The sequence below is a fragment of the Pecten maximus genome, chromosome 18, assembly GCF_902652985.1.
Source record: "Pecten maximus chromosome 18, xPecMax1.1, whole genome shotgun sequence".
NCBI lineage: Eukaryota > Metazoa > Mollusca > Bivalvia > Pectinida > Pectinidae > Pecten > Pecten maximus.
Genome location: NC_047032.1, coordinates 8,973,457 through 8,989,552, shown reverse-complemented (window position 1 = coordinate 8,989,552; position 16,096 = coordinate 8,973,457). Strand labels below are relative to the sequence as shown.

The 16,096-nt window shown below is 35.0% G+C and overlaps 2 protein-coding genes across 5 annotated transcripts in view; one reads left to right on the top strand and one right to left on the bottom strand.

Annotated features, from left to right (window-relative positions):
- Positions 1-2,970, bottom strand: part of LOC117316573 (oxidation resistance protein 1-like) — a 91,319-nt gene extending 88,349 nt beyond the window's left edge. For all 4 annotated transcript variants that reach the window (XM_033871229.1, XM_033871231.1, XM_033871230.1 and 1 more), the window contains exon 1: positions 2,866-2,970. The gene's annotated coding sequence lies outside the window, so the exon portion shown is untranslated. The remainder of the gene's footprint in view (positions 1-2,865) is intronic.
- Positions 2,971-9,784: 6,814 nt separating this feature from the next.
- Positions 9,785-13,192, top strand: LOC117316098. The gene is made up of 2 exons (XM_033870590.1): positions 9,785-9,885; positions 11,782-13,192. The coding sequence occupies exon 2, from the start codon at positions 11,789-11,791 to the stop codon at positions 12,617-12,619; it is 831 nt and encodes a 276-aa protein (XP_033726481.1). The 5' UTR covers positions 9,785-9,885; positions 11,782-11,788; the 3' UTR covers positions 12,620-13,192.
- The last annotated feature ends 2,904 nt before the right edge of the window (positions 13,193-16,096 follow it).

Genomic DNA, 16,096 nt, shown 5'->3' with positions numbered 1-16,096 from the left:
TTTTTTTTTTTCTGGTGTGTCTTATATTATCTACATGTACATAATCATGTGTTATCAAAACTTTAAAGAGTTTGGTTCAACACTGAAAAAAGTGACACCCTACATACTTTATTCCACTCAATACACACATTCTCAATCCATGATTGAAGAGAACACTAGCCAGTTAAGTTGTCTTAACGATTCCAGATATCAAAGATTTTACTGATAAGCACAGCAAACACTCCTATCTTCATATTAGTTTAACAGGGACACAAGTCAAATGAATATTTAGAAAATTCCTACAGAACTATGATATGGCTATGATTTGCTATTCCATAATTGTTGAACTGTGTGTTTCTTTGCTGGCGTAAACAGCCAGTGTTTTTTCTCAATGGTTTGGGAAGGGTCTTTTTGTCTCATTTTGGAAAGAAAATCGGTGAATTAGGAAAGATTTTTTCAGGATTAAACTGCAAATTTTGGGAATTTGGCTTTTAAAATGAAATGATTCCAATTGCGAATGGGGCCCATTAACGGCCCCAGAAAGCCACCAGAAAAACTCATGACAGCCAGGGTCATTTTGATGCAGGGTCTTATTGTAGTAGTTGGTGACTACCCACTGAACAACATACGAGACGCCCATAGCATGCTACCCAGAGCAATTTGGGTAAAGTTGAGTTAAGATAGCATTAACGAGATATGTGTTTGCCTGTGTGGGTGAAAATTGAACTCATGATCATGAGTAAGAATTTGAAAGGGATCTTATTTTTAATCAGTATTCTTTACACAAGAAAATTAAGTTAGTTTGAAGAAATACACCATTAATTGGACTAAATTTTTCCCCTCCTTCACCACTATAAAGTGGAACTTATCACAAAACATCATCTCTAAGTAATGATTCAGTCTTGAGTTATATTGTCCACAAACAGTATACAGTTGTTTCATGCCTTATTGATCAGTCAACAGTACTAAACTCTTTCCCGTGGTGTTGGGACCAACCCGATGAACTGATTCCCCGAGGCCGCAGGCAGAGAGAAACAGTTTGACGGGTTGGTCCCAACACACGAGGGGGAGAGTTTTGAATGTTGACTGATAATAAATGAAACAACTGTTTTAATTGTTACCTGAATCATCAACAAGATTTCACTCATATGAATTTTATTAGGTCGAGGAACATGTAAAAAGTCTTCAGTAAACTATTACTCCAAAGTTGACATTTCCTTTGGTCTTGCTGTACGCTGTAAGAATTCATACAAACACTTTTATGACATTTTATGTGGTAGCCGAATCGATCCCTGTTTTCAATTAGATACAACAGACCCTGCACTTGTCAATTTTCCATAAATGTATAGCAGGATTAAAGTGTCATCATACTCAAATGATTCCAGATACATTGTAGTGCCAATTTATTGACTTCTGTCTAATGGTCAGAGAGATGAATATAATCTATCTTTGGTTTTAGTTTGTTTAATGCCTATTAACAGCCAGGGTCATTTAAGGATGTGCCTGGTTTTGGACATTGTGGAAATCCGGAGCACCCGGAAAAACCATCGGCCTACGGTCAGTACTAGGCAACTGCATGCCCCACGTGGGTTTCGAACTCACGGCCAAGAGATGAAGAGCCACTGATAACATGTCAGGACACCTTATATTAATCACTCTGCCACCGTGGCCCCATCATTTAATCAAATAATTTAAAGTGAAACTATACATAACTAATTATAATCTATCAAGTAATAATATTAAAGTTGATTAGCTGATCATAAGCATAGAGATTCCTTACTAAACAGAAATATTTACTAAACAGAAATATTAACGATTCAAATACAATGATCAATCTTTACTGACAATTGTGTGGTAAACGGAAATAATTTAAACAGAGTAGAAAGAATGATTTATAATTCAGCTTTTAGGAAGCACCTTGAGATAGAAAATAAATGAACAGGCAAAAATCTCTATCTATCAACATTAGTGCTAAACTGCCCTTCCTGTTCGACCTAGCAAGATAGCTCCGATCGCGAGCGCTATTATGAATTACCTAGATTTCCCTTCACAGTCGTATCAAAACAGTTTTGTTGTCTTCTTCCAAATTTGATTTTAAATTTTTTTTTAAAGGGAAACTTTAAAAAAAAACTTGCCTTTTGCAAAAAGACAGCCAGACTGACTTGCATTTGGGCATATATATATTAGACAATGACCTTCCTTTTCTACATGTAATAGTTTCATAGGTGTATATTGTATAATTCATAGAAGAAAAATGCGGTAATTAACACTTCATGCCAAAAATATTTAAATGACAGTAAATTTCGGGCAACATATTGTTTTACAAGGTGCCCCATGAATTGATGTTGGACTTTTCTTTTGACACTATATACAGATATATAAATATAAAGTGGTATGATTCAGTATTAGTCTGCTCTATTGTAGTTTATCTCAAACAATACTTAGATGTAAACAATTAGTTACGAAACTGAAGGAAGCAATAAGTTAATAACAACAAAGGTCTGACTTGGACATAAGTCACTCCCCCTCGTACAGGCTATAAATAGTGTACAATGTACGTATATACGTACATGTACATGCATTACAGCTGTATTATCATAGAGAAAACATGCGATGATTAAAAACCTTTTGTTTAAGCAATATATTTGCTGCATGGAATAGAAGCCCATACCTGTATCCAGCTGTCATGACTTAATAAATAAAAGCAGGAGAGAATAATGCCTTATTCGATTGTCGCCTGACAGCTAATGTACTACATGTCAATGATGACGGATGGAGAAAAATTACATCTACGTTAATGACCAGTCTTCCGCTCAGATAGGACATAACCTGGAATGAACATAAATATACAACACGGAAATAAAAGGAACAAATTCCATGCATTACCAAATCTCTAAAATGTCCACATATTCCCTGTATTTTCTTCAGAGTTCGACAGTTATCTTGTGAATGACACCCTCCACTTTTCAGCCATGTTTACATCCGAAAAGTACTTCCGGCTTTGGACAAGGGGAGACCACTCAGCTTTTCAAAAAAAAAAATCGTGAGGCTCCAATGGGATAATCACAGCTGAAATAACTTAATAATAAGCATCAGGGAAGTATGTGTATGAAATGTATCATACAATAAATGATTAATTAAACAATAAGCGAACTTAATTATTATATCGATAATGACAAACTTTAACAATTTCCTTTGGTTTTTCCCCCTGTTTTTTTCCCCATGAAAAAATGTATTTATGAGTTTTTTGCATCCCCTAGCTATTCCTTTCATTCCATGCCACACACATACATGACATAATCTTCACCATGTTGAAGGAGGTCGTTAAATGGTAGAAGTAAAAGTAGAAATATATAGGGACTTTGCAGGAATTCTGAACCCACGAACCACATGCTTGTATTAAACCATGGTTTGGGAATTCGTGTCAAGTCACTATGCATTTGTTATGAACTTTAATTTATTAATTCACTAATTTCGCCGTTTCTAGAACGCATAACGTTAACAAAGAAACTGTCTGAGATGTATCAATTAACTTGGATCCGTGTATTTTTTGTTGTGGTTTACGAAAGTCTACACAAAGCAGTTTCCGATTTAAACAAAAATAATATGTCACTTTTTAGTTCATTCAATCATATGAAATTGGAAATAATATGAGAATTTGTTACAATTTACCTTACGTGGACCTATCTTAAAGTGTGCTGTATGGTTAGTACATTAGGGAATGTTTTTGCTTTAAAAAAAAAGAAAAACGAAAAGGTCCTGGTTTTTTTTAAGTAAATGTATAAAATGGCGCTTTTTCGCAACAAAAAGTGTAATGGGGCGAAAAATCGCCGTTTTATTTTCTTCAACAACATTTTTTCGGGCGAATAAGTAAAAGCCCACTTAATTCTTGGTGGCTAATGAATGAGTTGCTCATTTTACTTTTTTTTCTGGCACAAAAACTGTTTTCCTTTCTTAAATGGGGCTTTTTCGGGCCGAAAAGGTTTTTATTACATTTTTAGCAGTGAAATATCAAAAAATTATTCATTCTATAAAAGTGATATTTTTCACTAGTGAAGCCCGACATATATGTCAGCACCTGGACCGTATGCAAACTTTCGCTGTAGGCCTAGTTAGCATACGGGGTAGGTTTTTCGTTGATAAAAAATGTAATCAACAGAATATCTAACAGTGTCTTCAGTAATACCAAATATATTTCACTCGTGTGCTATAATTTTGATATTTTCCGAGCGGCAGCACGGAGTGGGAAAAAATACAAAATATTAGCCCCACTCGTGAAATATATTTGGTATTACTGAAAATACTGTTAGATATCCTCTATTAAAAAAAAAAACGATGTAAAATGAACACATCCCTGAAATGCGATCAGGAATGGCGCTTCAATTATCCCAAACAATGTCATGTAGATATTTCTTCCCGAAAAGCACTGTTTTGCAGCATATTTTCGCTTTTTCGATAACAGATTATTTTAATAAGCGACCTATCTTACTCTACACTAACAACACGAGAAAGTCACCATATAACACCATGTATAGTTCTTACTCTACACTAACAACACGAGAAAGTCACCATATAACACCATGCATGTATAGTTCTTACTCTACACTAACAACACGGAGGAAAGGCACCATATAACAACCCATGATATGTTCTTACTCTACACTAACAAACACGAGGAAAGTCACCATATAACCTCTGTATAGTTCTTACTCTACACTAACAACACGAGAAAGTCACCTATATAACACCATGTATAGTTCTTACTCTACACTAACAACACGAGAAAGTCACTATATAACACCATGTATAGTTCTTACTCTACACTAACAACACGAGAAAGTCACTATATAACACCATGTATAGTTCTTACTCTACACTAACAACACGAGAAAGTCACTATATAACACCATGTATAGTTCTTACTCTACACTAACAACACGAGAAAGTCACCATATAAACCACCATGTATAGTTCTTACTCTACACTAACAACACGAGAAAGTCACTATATAACACCATGTATAGTTCTTACTCTACACTAACAACACGAGAAAGTCACTATATAACACCATGTATAGTTCTTACTCTACACTAACAACACGAGAAAGTCACCATATAACACCATGTATAGTTCTTACTCTACACTAACAACACGAGAAAGTCACTATATAACACCATGTATAGTTCTTACTCTACACTAACAACACGAGAAAGTCACTATATAAACCACCATGTAAGTAACACTTAGAATACAGGATTTATGTATTTATATACAGAATTCTGAAGTTCGTAAGAAAATCTGCAATGTTAACTCCGAAAGTACATACATGTACTGTAATTCTGCTAAACATTCACTATACATGTATGTAATTAATTAGAATGCTCCCTTGGTAATGACACAGACCTCTACTGCATTTGTTCGCCGTTAGACAGAATTCTGAGGGACATACATGGTATTCGGGACAAGAAATTAATCACTGGTCTCGAAGATTTCTTTTGGGCTTCACAGAATCTGTTGAATGGAACATATCGGTTCATAAATATGAATCGAAACTCGCTAAGATCTCGTCTTTCATTAGGTTCAAACACACGGAACAAGAGGACATGATACAAATTATATCCGCAGCACTCTCGGCTAGATATAAGGAACACTTTTTTGGTGTGCGCGTTGTTAGAATGTGGAACAATCTCCCAGAACATATTGTCCTAGCACCAACAGTAAATTCTTTGAAAAACAGACTAGATAATCATTGGGAAAAGCACGAACTTTTATATAACTATAAGTATGAAATTATATAGGAATTGTAACTGTTGTCACAATTTATTGATTTTATTTATTGTAATTATATTGGAGTCCGGTATAGAGGATCAAAAGGTCCTGCACTGGTAATAAAATTTATCTTATTTTATTACAAGTTAGAGGTTTTGATTTGTATGTGATTTAGTCAGGGATAAAACACTTACTATCACACATACACCTTGTCGTCATGAATTGTAGTATACCATCTACTCATTCGTTTCCGGTGGAATATGAAGATCGAGCATTAGAGCACCAACGAATCTTCTGGAAATCAAACCGTTAAAATCGATATGAAATATACAGATTTAAATTGACATGTTTTTTAATTCAGTCGGCGAAAAGATTAGATTAAAAAGGAAAAATAATTTCAAATGCATCAGTTCGAATCAAGTAAAGGATGCACATTTCAATAAGGTATGATAGATAGAGGAGATCGTTTTTACCTATACATGCAATATACATGTAAAACTTCAACATAAAGACGTTTCGTCCGATTGGGACTCGTCAGTGATGAATATGAAACTGTACCTTACAGACGTTTCGTCTTTTTAAGACTCGTCAGTGATGAATATAAAAGTTTAAACTGCACCATAGGAACGTTTCGTCTTTATATAGGACTCGTCAGTGATGAATATAAAACCGTACCTTACAGATATGTCGTCTTTCTAGGACTCGTCAATGATGTATTTAAGACTGCACCATTCCGACGTTTCGTCCTTCAGTGACGAAAGGGTACACAAAGTATGGAAATCCATATGGAAGGAAATGTAATCAAAATAATAAACCTTACATAACAGAAGTGCGGGTGACTGACCCTGTGATTTAACTGATTATTATATTTTTTATGTGTTGTTCCCTTTTTTATGATAGAATATAAAGCAGCGGGGATTTTCCTTTAGCCGTGTGGTAGTGGAACCCCAGCGCGGATCGGATATTTTTAATTACCACTTAAGCTTCCTATTAGAGATTTAGAAGACTGAAGGAATTCCTTAAAGCTGAAGAATCTGGATTGCGGTTGTCTTTGGGGAAGAAGATTTTGTGAAGGAAGGAGTGGAGTGAAAATGGAGAGTATATGTCACTTGTTCAGGGTCAGCGGGGATTTTCTCTTTAGCCTGTAATAATGTTAGGATGTTTATTCATAACTCCTTCCTTTCACACCACAATAAAGTGAGGTCATGGTTTCACAGAGCAGCGGACCAAATTGTTATAATAATTACCATTTCCTGATTCAGAACTTAACCCTACTTAGTTAACGTACATACGACGTATTGTGGATATTATTGATTTATCTTGTGACAGGGTTAATCACCTATAGGGAAAACATTTACATGTAAATGTTGACAAAGCTGACGTAACAGACCCACACAGACAATATCGATGTTTACATGCAGTCGTACATATTGGATCAGGTTGCGACAAACGACCTCTCGTCACCCTCATGTCAATCTATTGTCCAGTGTCTTAGTTCTACGATAGAGTATGAAAAAATGAGTTACAATTTACAAATAAGTAAATATCATATATCTATGTATTTCTAAATTACTTCAATCTACTGATATGTACATCTCACAAATGAACATTATAAAATAACTGATTTGTTGTCAAGAAAGTTGGTTAACCGTGAAGGTCAGTGGAATGTAAACAGGAGCGTAATGTGTATTATCTATAGAGTGGGCGCCGTCACGAGACAATAGTCTATTGTATCCGATGGATCTACATTTTGCGATAGGTACTCTACTGAGGTAGATCTCTTACCACGTGGGAACTCTGCCCAGTTTTCTCGTTATTAATGTTTATGAATTGTAGCACCGTGCACTCCACTAGGGGGCTTATGTCTTATACGGAATTTGTTTATACTTTTCAATGAGTCCTCTTCATGACCATATCAATTCAATTCAATTCAAATTAGCTTAATACTGTGTTACAAAAGACCCCCTCAGCTTAATACTGTGCTACAAATCTTGATAAGACGACCCCAGTTATGCGTGAAAAGTTCGCGCATCCAAGAGATGCTATGTTCTCAAAACGAGAATCGGGTTAGTGGCGACAAACTATCAGGTATTTTAACGATCATCGTCAGCTATTGCTAAGGAAAATGTAATATTTCACAATAAGATCATGATGTCTACTATTAACTTTCTAGTCTTCAACAACCTGTATCTCCAGCACAATATGAATATTTCATAAAAAAAAAACACTGATCATTAATGATAGATATTCATGACCACGCCCTTTCTTCCTTCGTGTAAGTTCTCGGAAGTCGTCCAGGGATATATCAATAAAAACAGTTTATATTTTGTTTGTAAAGTTTTGGTGGAAAATGAATTCTAAAGGTATGTTTTTTGTCGTTTTGTCACTATATATATATTTATGTAAACAGTAATTTTGTGCCTCACGCGGCAACATTCCAAGACCTCTATAAAATTAATTATATCTTGTACGTACGACTTATTTAAAACTTGATTTGTTACTGACTAAACTCTATCGGTTACTAACTAGACTACATGTGTTACTAACTAGACTACATGTGTTACTAACTAGACTACATGTGTTACTAACTAGACTACATGTGTTACTAACTGAAGTCGATTTGTTACTAATTAGACTATATTTGTTACTAACTAAATTAGATATGTTACTAACTAAGCCAGATTTGTTACTAACTAAATTAGATATGTTACTAACTAAGCCGGATATGTTACTAAGCTAGATTTTTTACTAACCAAATTAGATATGTTACTAATTATACTAGATTAGTTACTAACTAAACTAGATTTTTTACTAACCAAATTAGATATGTTACTAGCTAAGCTACATTTGTTACTAACTAAATTAGATATGTTAATAATTAAACTAGATTTGTTACTAATTAAACTAAATTAGTTACTGACTAAAATATATTTGTTACTAGTCGAATTAGATTTGTTACTAACTAAACCAGATGTGTTACTAACAAAACTAGATGTGTAACTAACTAAACTAGATGTGTAACTAACTAAACTATAAATGTTACTAACTAAACTATAAATGTTACTAACTAAACTATAAATGTTACTAACTAGACTATAAATGTTACTAACTAGACTATAAATGTTACTAACTAAACTATAAATGTTACTAACTAGACTATAAATGTTACTAACTAGACTATAAATGTTACTAACTAGACTATACTTGTATATATAATAACAACTGGATTTGTTACTAATTAAACTAGAATTTTGACATGTACCATAAATAAATTAGACTTGTTACTAGCTGAACTAGATATTTTATAAACTAAACTATATATGTTCCTAACTAAGCTAAATATGTTACTAACTAAATAGGTAAGTGTTATTTATTTCATTTTGCAGTGGTACACGGTCATAGTTTTATACAGCCTCGTATAATATATTAAATGGTTAACTAACAGCACCCTGGGTCAAATGTTTTTGTCTTTACCCTGGGAAGGTATGAAGTAACTGTATAATATTCAACATGTGGACTAGCTAGGGTAACGCGATCCTCTCAGTTCTAACAGTACCTTAATGTGGACTTTTAACCTCGGCTGATTATAACCTTTAAAATGTTAAAACTTCTTCGATAAGGCTAATTAAATGTTTTGTTACTAAATATAGATTTTATAACCCCGATGTATCGATGAATCAATACGTGATTGATCGGTCGTACGTCTGACTTTGGAACACAATGCAGTGTTATTGTGGGGCCAATACACAGAACATATCTCCAGGCATTGGCAGCTTAATTTACTCTCAATAACATTTAAATTTAAAAAAAACCAAAAAAACATTGTCTTATTTAATTCTTAATGCTAATAAGACAATCAAGTCAGATTGTTTTAGATACACACCATCTCCTAAAGCTTGTGTTATTTTCTGTCGACTTGTGAAATATAACGTTAAATTTAAATAATGAAGTAACAACGATAAAACGTAACGTAGAGCCGTGGGTATATAACAGGTGTCGATCCGAACGCGGACTCATAACGAAGATTGATTTCCGGACTGAACACCCGTCTATAACCGGACAACTACTGGTTGATTTATTTTGGGAAAAGAGAGGGAGAGTACCTGCACCTTTATGTTAGCGGGCGAATCCGAAAATGTATGTATGTTTTACTTTGTCTTACAATTAGTGTTTTAAACTCAGTATGTTTGGCACGAATCCGAATATTTTTTATAAATAATATAATTTCAAGAAAAAATTACCAATGGTCAACCGATTACTGCTTTCATGAACAAAGCGACATTGGGCATATGTATTTTTTTTGGAAACATCCCGAAGCCAGTTTCATCAATATTTCGATCTTAACTTAAAATTTTCCATATGAAAGCATTACGGAATTCAAGGAAAGTTCCTTGACTAAGATTTTCCCCTTAAATCCAATCATGCTTTCCTATGGGAAATTTTAAGCCAAGGAATTTCCTATAAGTTAAGGAATGTTGATGAAACCCGGGCCAGAATATATTTCCAAATGAAGCGATTATCACATTCCTTCATTACGGTCTGACGTCACCTTACTTAGGCATCTCGATTCTACAGAACGAATTTGGTGTAGAAAACAGTATTAACAGCCATTGGATAATTTCAGAAAAAAACAACATTATCTTAAACAAATGTTCTAATTAACAGTGGTAAAGGTACCAAAAAACATATGCAGTGTAAAGTGGTTTAGAGGTGTTTGATTCGTCCCCGAGATATTTTAGTATGTGTATACTGTATTGATGTCCTTTTGATTTTGTTGACAGAAATCATCATTTTAATGGAAACACAGACCTTTTTGTTTACTTTTGTGGTGTTAATATCTTAAATACGTTGGGATTAAGTTATATAAGACACGACGGTTTAGTCATTGCTCCCATCAACAAATTGAATGTTTTTGACTTTGAAGCAGTAAAATGTGAAATGCGAGCACATAAATAGTAGACTGTGAAATACTAGCATATAAACAATAAAATGTGAAATGCGATCATATAAACAGTAAAATGTGAAATAGCGCACATCTATATTATATATTTCTTATTGCATTCGTTTTGCGTTTGCAGCTTGGTCACAAAAATGATCGATCAAAATCAAATCTTCCTGTACCTCATAATTTAGGCAGGTTTCTAAACAATGAAGTATCGACACTATGGTTCAGAAACTGTTTAATTATATAAAACCTGTCGGTTGTGTTTTTGTAAACAAAGTGTTTACGTCTCAATATTAACCTTGTTTATGTTTAAATATGTGTAGTAAATTCCAAATGACATTGATTTAGATTGGAACATGTTCAAAAATATTGTCACAGCAAACTACGCCAGGCGGGTCGATTTAATATGTCAGAGCTGTCGACCATGTAGATAATATGATAACGATATGATATCTCCTTACACGTATCGATATCTTAATTACTCAGGTGTAAGGTTAAAGATATTCTGGCAACATCTTAATATATATATATAACGACAGTACCGACAAGTAAATTGTCGATTTTTCGAGCTAATCTGACACTTTATTAAGACACAAGTGAATTACAAACGATCACATATAGACATAGAACATGGAACAGTTACACAAGTTTAGTAGATTAACAAGTGAACAATATCGTTATGAATGTGATAATGATCCCTTCGGGCGATAATCAATATATATATATATAAATATAAACTTGTCCAGTTAGCCCACGATAATGCTTTAGAGTTGCAATTACTTCCCCAGTTTAAAGTTGTGTGCTAATTCGGGTAGTTATTGAACTAATAGGTTTTTTATTTAAGGATGAACAGGCGCGGATCCAGGAATTTGGGGGCGGGGGTGGGGGGTGGGGGGTGGGGGGCAAAGGCGGGTTTTTTTTTGAAGGCTATAAAAAAAATTTCCTCATCCGAAAAAAAGGGGGGGGGGGGGGGGGGGGGGGGGGCTGACCCCCACCCCCCACCCCTGGATCCGCTAGTGATGAACATGTCATCCTCTACCGCAATGAAATACATGTACTAATGCTTCTCATGTTTATTTTTCTTTCAGATAAGCCATGGCGACACTGTCGAGAAAGAACAGTATTGATTCTATGAAGTTATCAATGGAGTTACAAAAACTGAACGCAAAACTTGAGGATAGAATTTCCGTGATTGAGCACAAAAAGAGTGGGATAAATATGACGATAGCTTCTCATGCAACACCCATATATCTCCAGAGGAGGGGTAACAAAGACTATCTAAATTCCTTCGACATTGTGCAAACCAACGACGAGCCTCGTTCCCGGGCAGCAAGTTTCGGAAAGGCGGAATCGGTTCAATCCCTGAGGAGAAAAATCAAAGACTTGTCGACTCCTAGAGATAAACCGGAAGACGAATATGCGCACTGTGTTGGTTCGCATATCTCATCCACAAGAGGAATTCATAACTGTGAAACTTGCTCTGCCCTAAGTAGAATTAATCCAAGGGGGCGCCGTATGTCACTTCCTGCGACTCTTGTTCACGTAAAACCAATTATGAAACTAAAATGTGTGACATCAAATTCAAGTTCATCCTCAAGTTTGAATTCATCTCGAGGAAACTTGACAGGGTCCAACAAGGTCCCGGAAACGTTTGATACGGAAGAAATCGACATACATCTGCGCAAAGTGAAACGCGAGCTTGGGAAGCGGAAACCAAAGTCAATGTCAGAGTTACGTGCAGACATGACGACGACTTATCAGCACCGAAGGGAGTTGGAGCAGGTTGAAAATGAGATCATCGATGATATGATGCGGTCTCTGGATGACAAATATTACAAAGAACTAGAAGGATGTCGGTATCTCAGACATCATGGCAGTCTGACCAACAAGGTGTTGTCGGTGGAAGAGATATTCCATCAGTCGTAAATCCACATCAAAATCACACATATATACATGTACACTGTCAGCACATGATTTCATATCCCAAACGATCTAATCCATTCAAATGATTGGAACAAATTCTAGTGTCCAAAAGGGCATTTCAAAATGGTTTCGTCAACCTCTTTTCATTCGGAAAACTTTAAACCAGTGTAAAGAAAATATGAATTTAGCTGTTCAAGGAAATTCAATCGTAACGAATTCCGAACAAGCATGTTATATGACATTCAGGTTTGCTTCGCCCTTCAAATCAACATTATCGAAGGACGATAATTAAAATCTGCCCTTAGATCCATACTATCAACCAAATGTAGGAGCAATGAAATGCTGCCCTCTGGTTTATTCTACCTTATCGTTGCCCGATTCAGGTATTTATTAGCCAAGTGATATTCGCCGCAGACATACTTCATCACCCATGAATTTACGTTGAAGCAGTCTTGAATCAGTCCTGAATTCATATTGTCGAACAAAGGCAGACACCCCACCAGTGTTCAATGTACCATCCAGCAATGCTTATATATTTCAATACGATGTTCAAACTAACTACATGTAGTTCTACGTAAAAATAATGTGGGGGGGGGGGGGGGGGGGGGGGGTATAATCATGCTGAACGTAAATGTGGTGTATTTCGTATACGGCGTAGAAAAAAGTCGTTGTTCGTAGACAGATAAACATGCTCAAGCGAGTATAACACTCTTGCAAGTCCGACCAGAATGACCTGTCGTGTTGAACTGTATATAGGCTTACTCAGCTTGTGACACAGAGGCCAGACTCGGTAACCTTAATTCATATTGTATACTTCTGTAAGTCCTTTCACTGTCGGTCGTCCCTGATCGCTTGTATTTTGTTTTGAATACAATTTGCAATATAGCATTGAACATGTTTTGTCAAGTTTTTCCATAACGAGTACACGTGCGTTATATACTCGATGCGTCGAAACTTATATTAACATGTTGACATACCTTTTCACAAAGATCTACGCGACAGGTCATTGATTTCAGAGAACCTAATTTTATTCAGTTCCTTGCTAGCATATGAGACGAGCATTACCAGTAATTTGTTCCTGTGATACTATAAACATCGGATCTGTCATCCCCTTACCGTAAACGTACTTAACTTGGCCTACTCAAATTTTAACATCAGATTAGCGCATTGAGGAAATTGACGTGCCAAATTATTTTATATAAGAATTATAATTTAGCGTAATGCTTCTAGTCCCGAAAGACGCCAAAATGAGATAACCGCTAAATATGTATTTTTACAGCATATCGCTTTCATCATCACATTCGTCGGCATCCATGTAAATTATGCCAATAAATATGTTCTGCTCAATACTTGTTTAATGTTTGGAATGTAATGAATTATACAGATGTTGTTAAAGTAATATTTTGTCATGAATCATTGAAGATACAATACAGCTGTTATTGCCTAACGCTCCAACAATACCAGGGTATATTGAAGCGACCATAAATCCTAATTCATTTATATTATATATACATTGATGATTATGTGTGAGGATGTATGTATAAATGTGTTATATACAATTGTATGTGTATATCAGTGAATAGGCACATTTATTTATACATATGTGTGTATTGGGTGAAGATATAATAAATATATCTACATGATGGATGCTTGGTATTTACAATATGAGAATTTTACAATATGCCAGCAATTGTCAATGTATAAGTATTTTAATTTACTATAATAATGTTATGGCCATTCTCTACACTAAACGTTAGATATCACGTCCATTTGTCGGTGTGGGTGTGGTGCGAAAGCGATCAATATGATTTTGTTGTAATATAAATATTCGCATGTCTACTGATGAGCCGAAAGGTGCAAAGTTATAAAGAATTTGAACATAAGCCGGTCTCGTCATACTTTATAAGGGAGTATATGTCACAGAAAGGTCACGCCGCATGCGCAATGGCGTAGTATCTAACAGTTCCGTCTCTTATTTATTACAAACTGATTTCACCGTTAAACACTGCTTATAATGACATACAAATTATTTATTAGCTTTGTTACATCATTTCCTATTCATTATCGTGTTTAATAGTCTAATAGCAATACTTTTTCAGTGTATTTCCTGTTGAATTGGTCAATATTTTGTAATGTGCATGTATACTGTTCTCGACTGTGAGGAGAGGGCTTTGCAGGTTTTGTATTTACTGCCCAAATCCTTTTGTATCAAAGATCTGAACAATAAAAGATTCTTGTTAACGAACATCACTACTGCATTTATTTCTTGCAGAAGAGCCCTAGTTGATAATCGAGACAAGTACAAATCACAATTCAGCATTACAATTTTCAGATCACCGGTTAATTATATGGATATAATCACTTAAATAGCCAGAACCGGAAATATCGATCAACTATACCTCGAAGACATTTCCTTCAACTCGAACCTCAACGTACTCCTTGCTCGTTGATTTCATCGGTGCTTCTGTTGTCACTAAGCCCTTCTCTTTTAGGAAACTTCTAGACGGATTTGACCTTCATATACAAATTTATTACATTTTTACCAGTGAAATATCAAAAATTATTCATTTTATAAAAGTGATATTTTTCACTAGTGAAAAATATCACTTTTGCTGATTTGACCAATCAAATTAATGATTAGAAAATACCAAAATAATTGACCAATCAGAAAGCCCGAAGGCTGAAGATTTTCTTATATATATATAAATAAATATATATGACATATGTATTATAAATTTTGTCAATATCGGTCCATAGCCTATATCTACATCAGGAGACGGATTATATAAGTACCAAGTACTTGTTTCTGTATCCTTATTTTTGTATTATTTGTATGTATCATTGCTATAACCAAATAAAATACAGTTTAAACCAAGATTTTTTTTCTGGTACCAACTCTTGTCCAACCACTTATTATAATGTGTATAATCAACGTACTAGCCGAGTCGACATTCGTACAAGTAAAGGCTAGTTTATTGGTGTAAGTTATATTTGCTTCTAAACAAGCAATAAATTAAATAATAATTTGGACAGTTAAAAATGAAGCACTTGTATGGATATCCTTATTTGTTAACACTTTTAATGATCGTTTACTAACCAAATGATTTTAAAATCACGCGCAAGCTATTTGGTCAAGCTGGTTTATAATTTGTTTTTGTTTTAACGTCATATTAACAGCCAGTGTCATTTAAGGACGTGCCAGGTTTGGAGGTGGAGGAAAGCCGGAGTATACCCGGAGAAAAACCACCGGTCTACGGTCAGTACCTGGCCGCAACTTCGAACTCGCAACCCAGAGTTGGAGGGCTAGTGATAAAGTGTCGGGACACCTTAACCACTCGGCCACCGCGGCCCCCTGGTTTCTAATTCCTTCGTGCTGGAAACCAAAAAGACTATTTAATATTTTGCTGCTGTTAGTCGTTTTGATACATAATAACATGACGGTTTCTAATTCCTTCATGTTATTATGTATCAAAACGACTA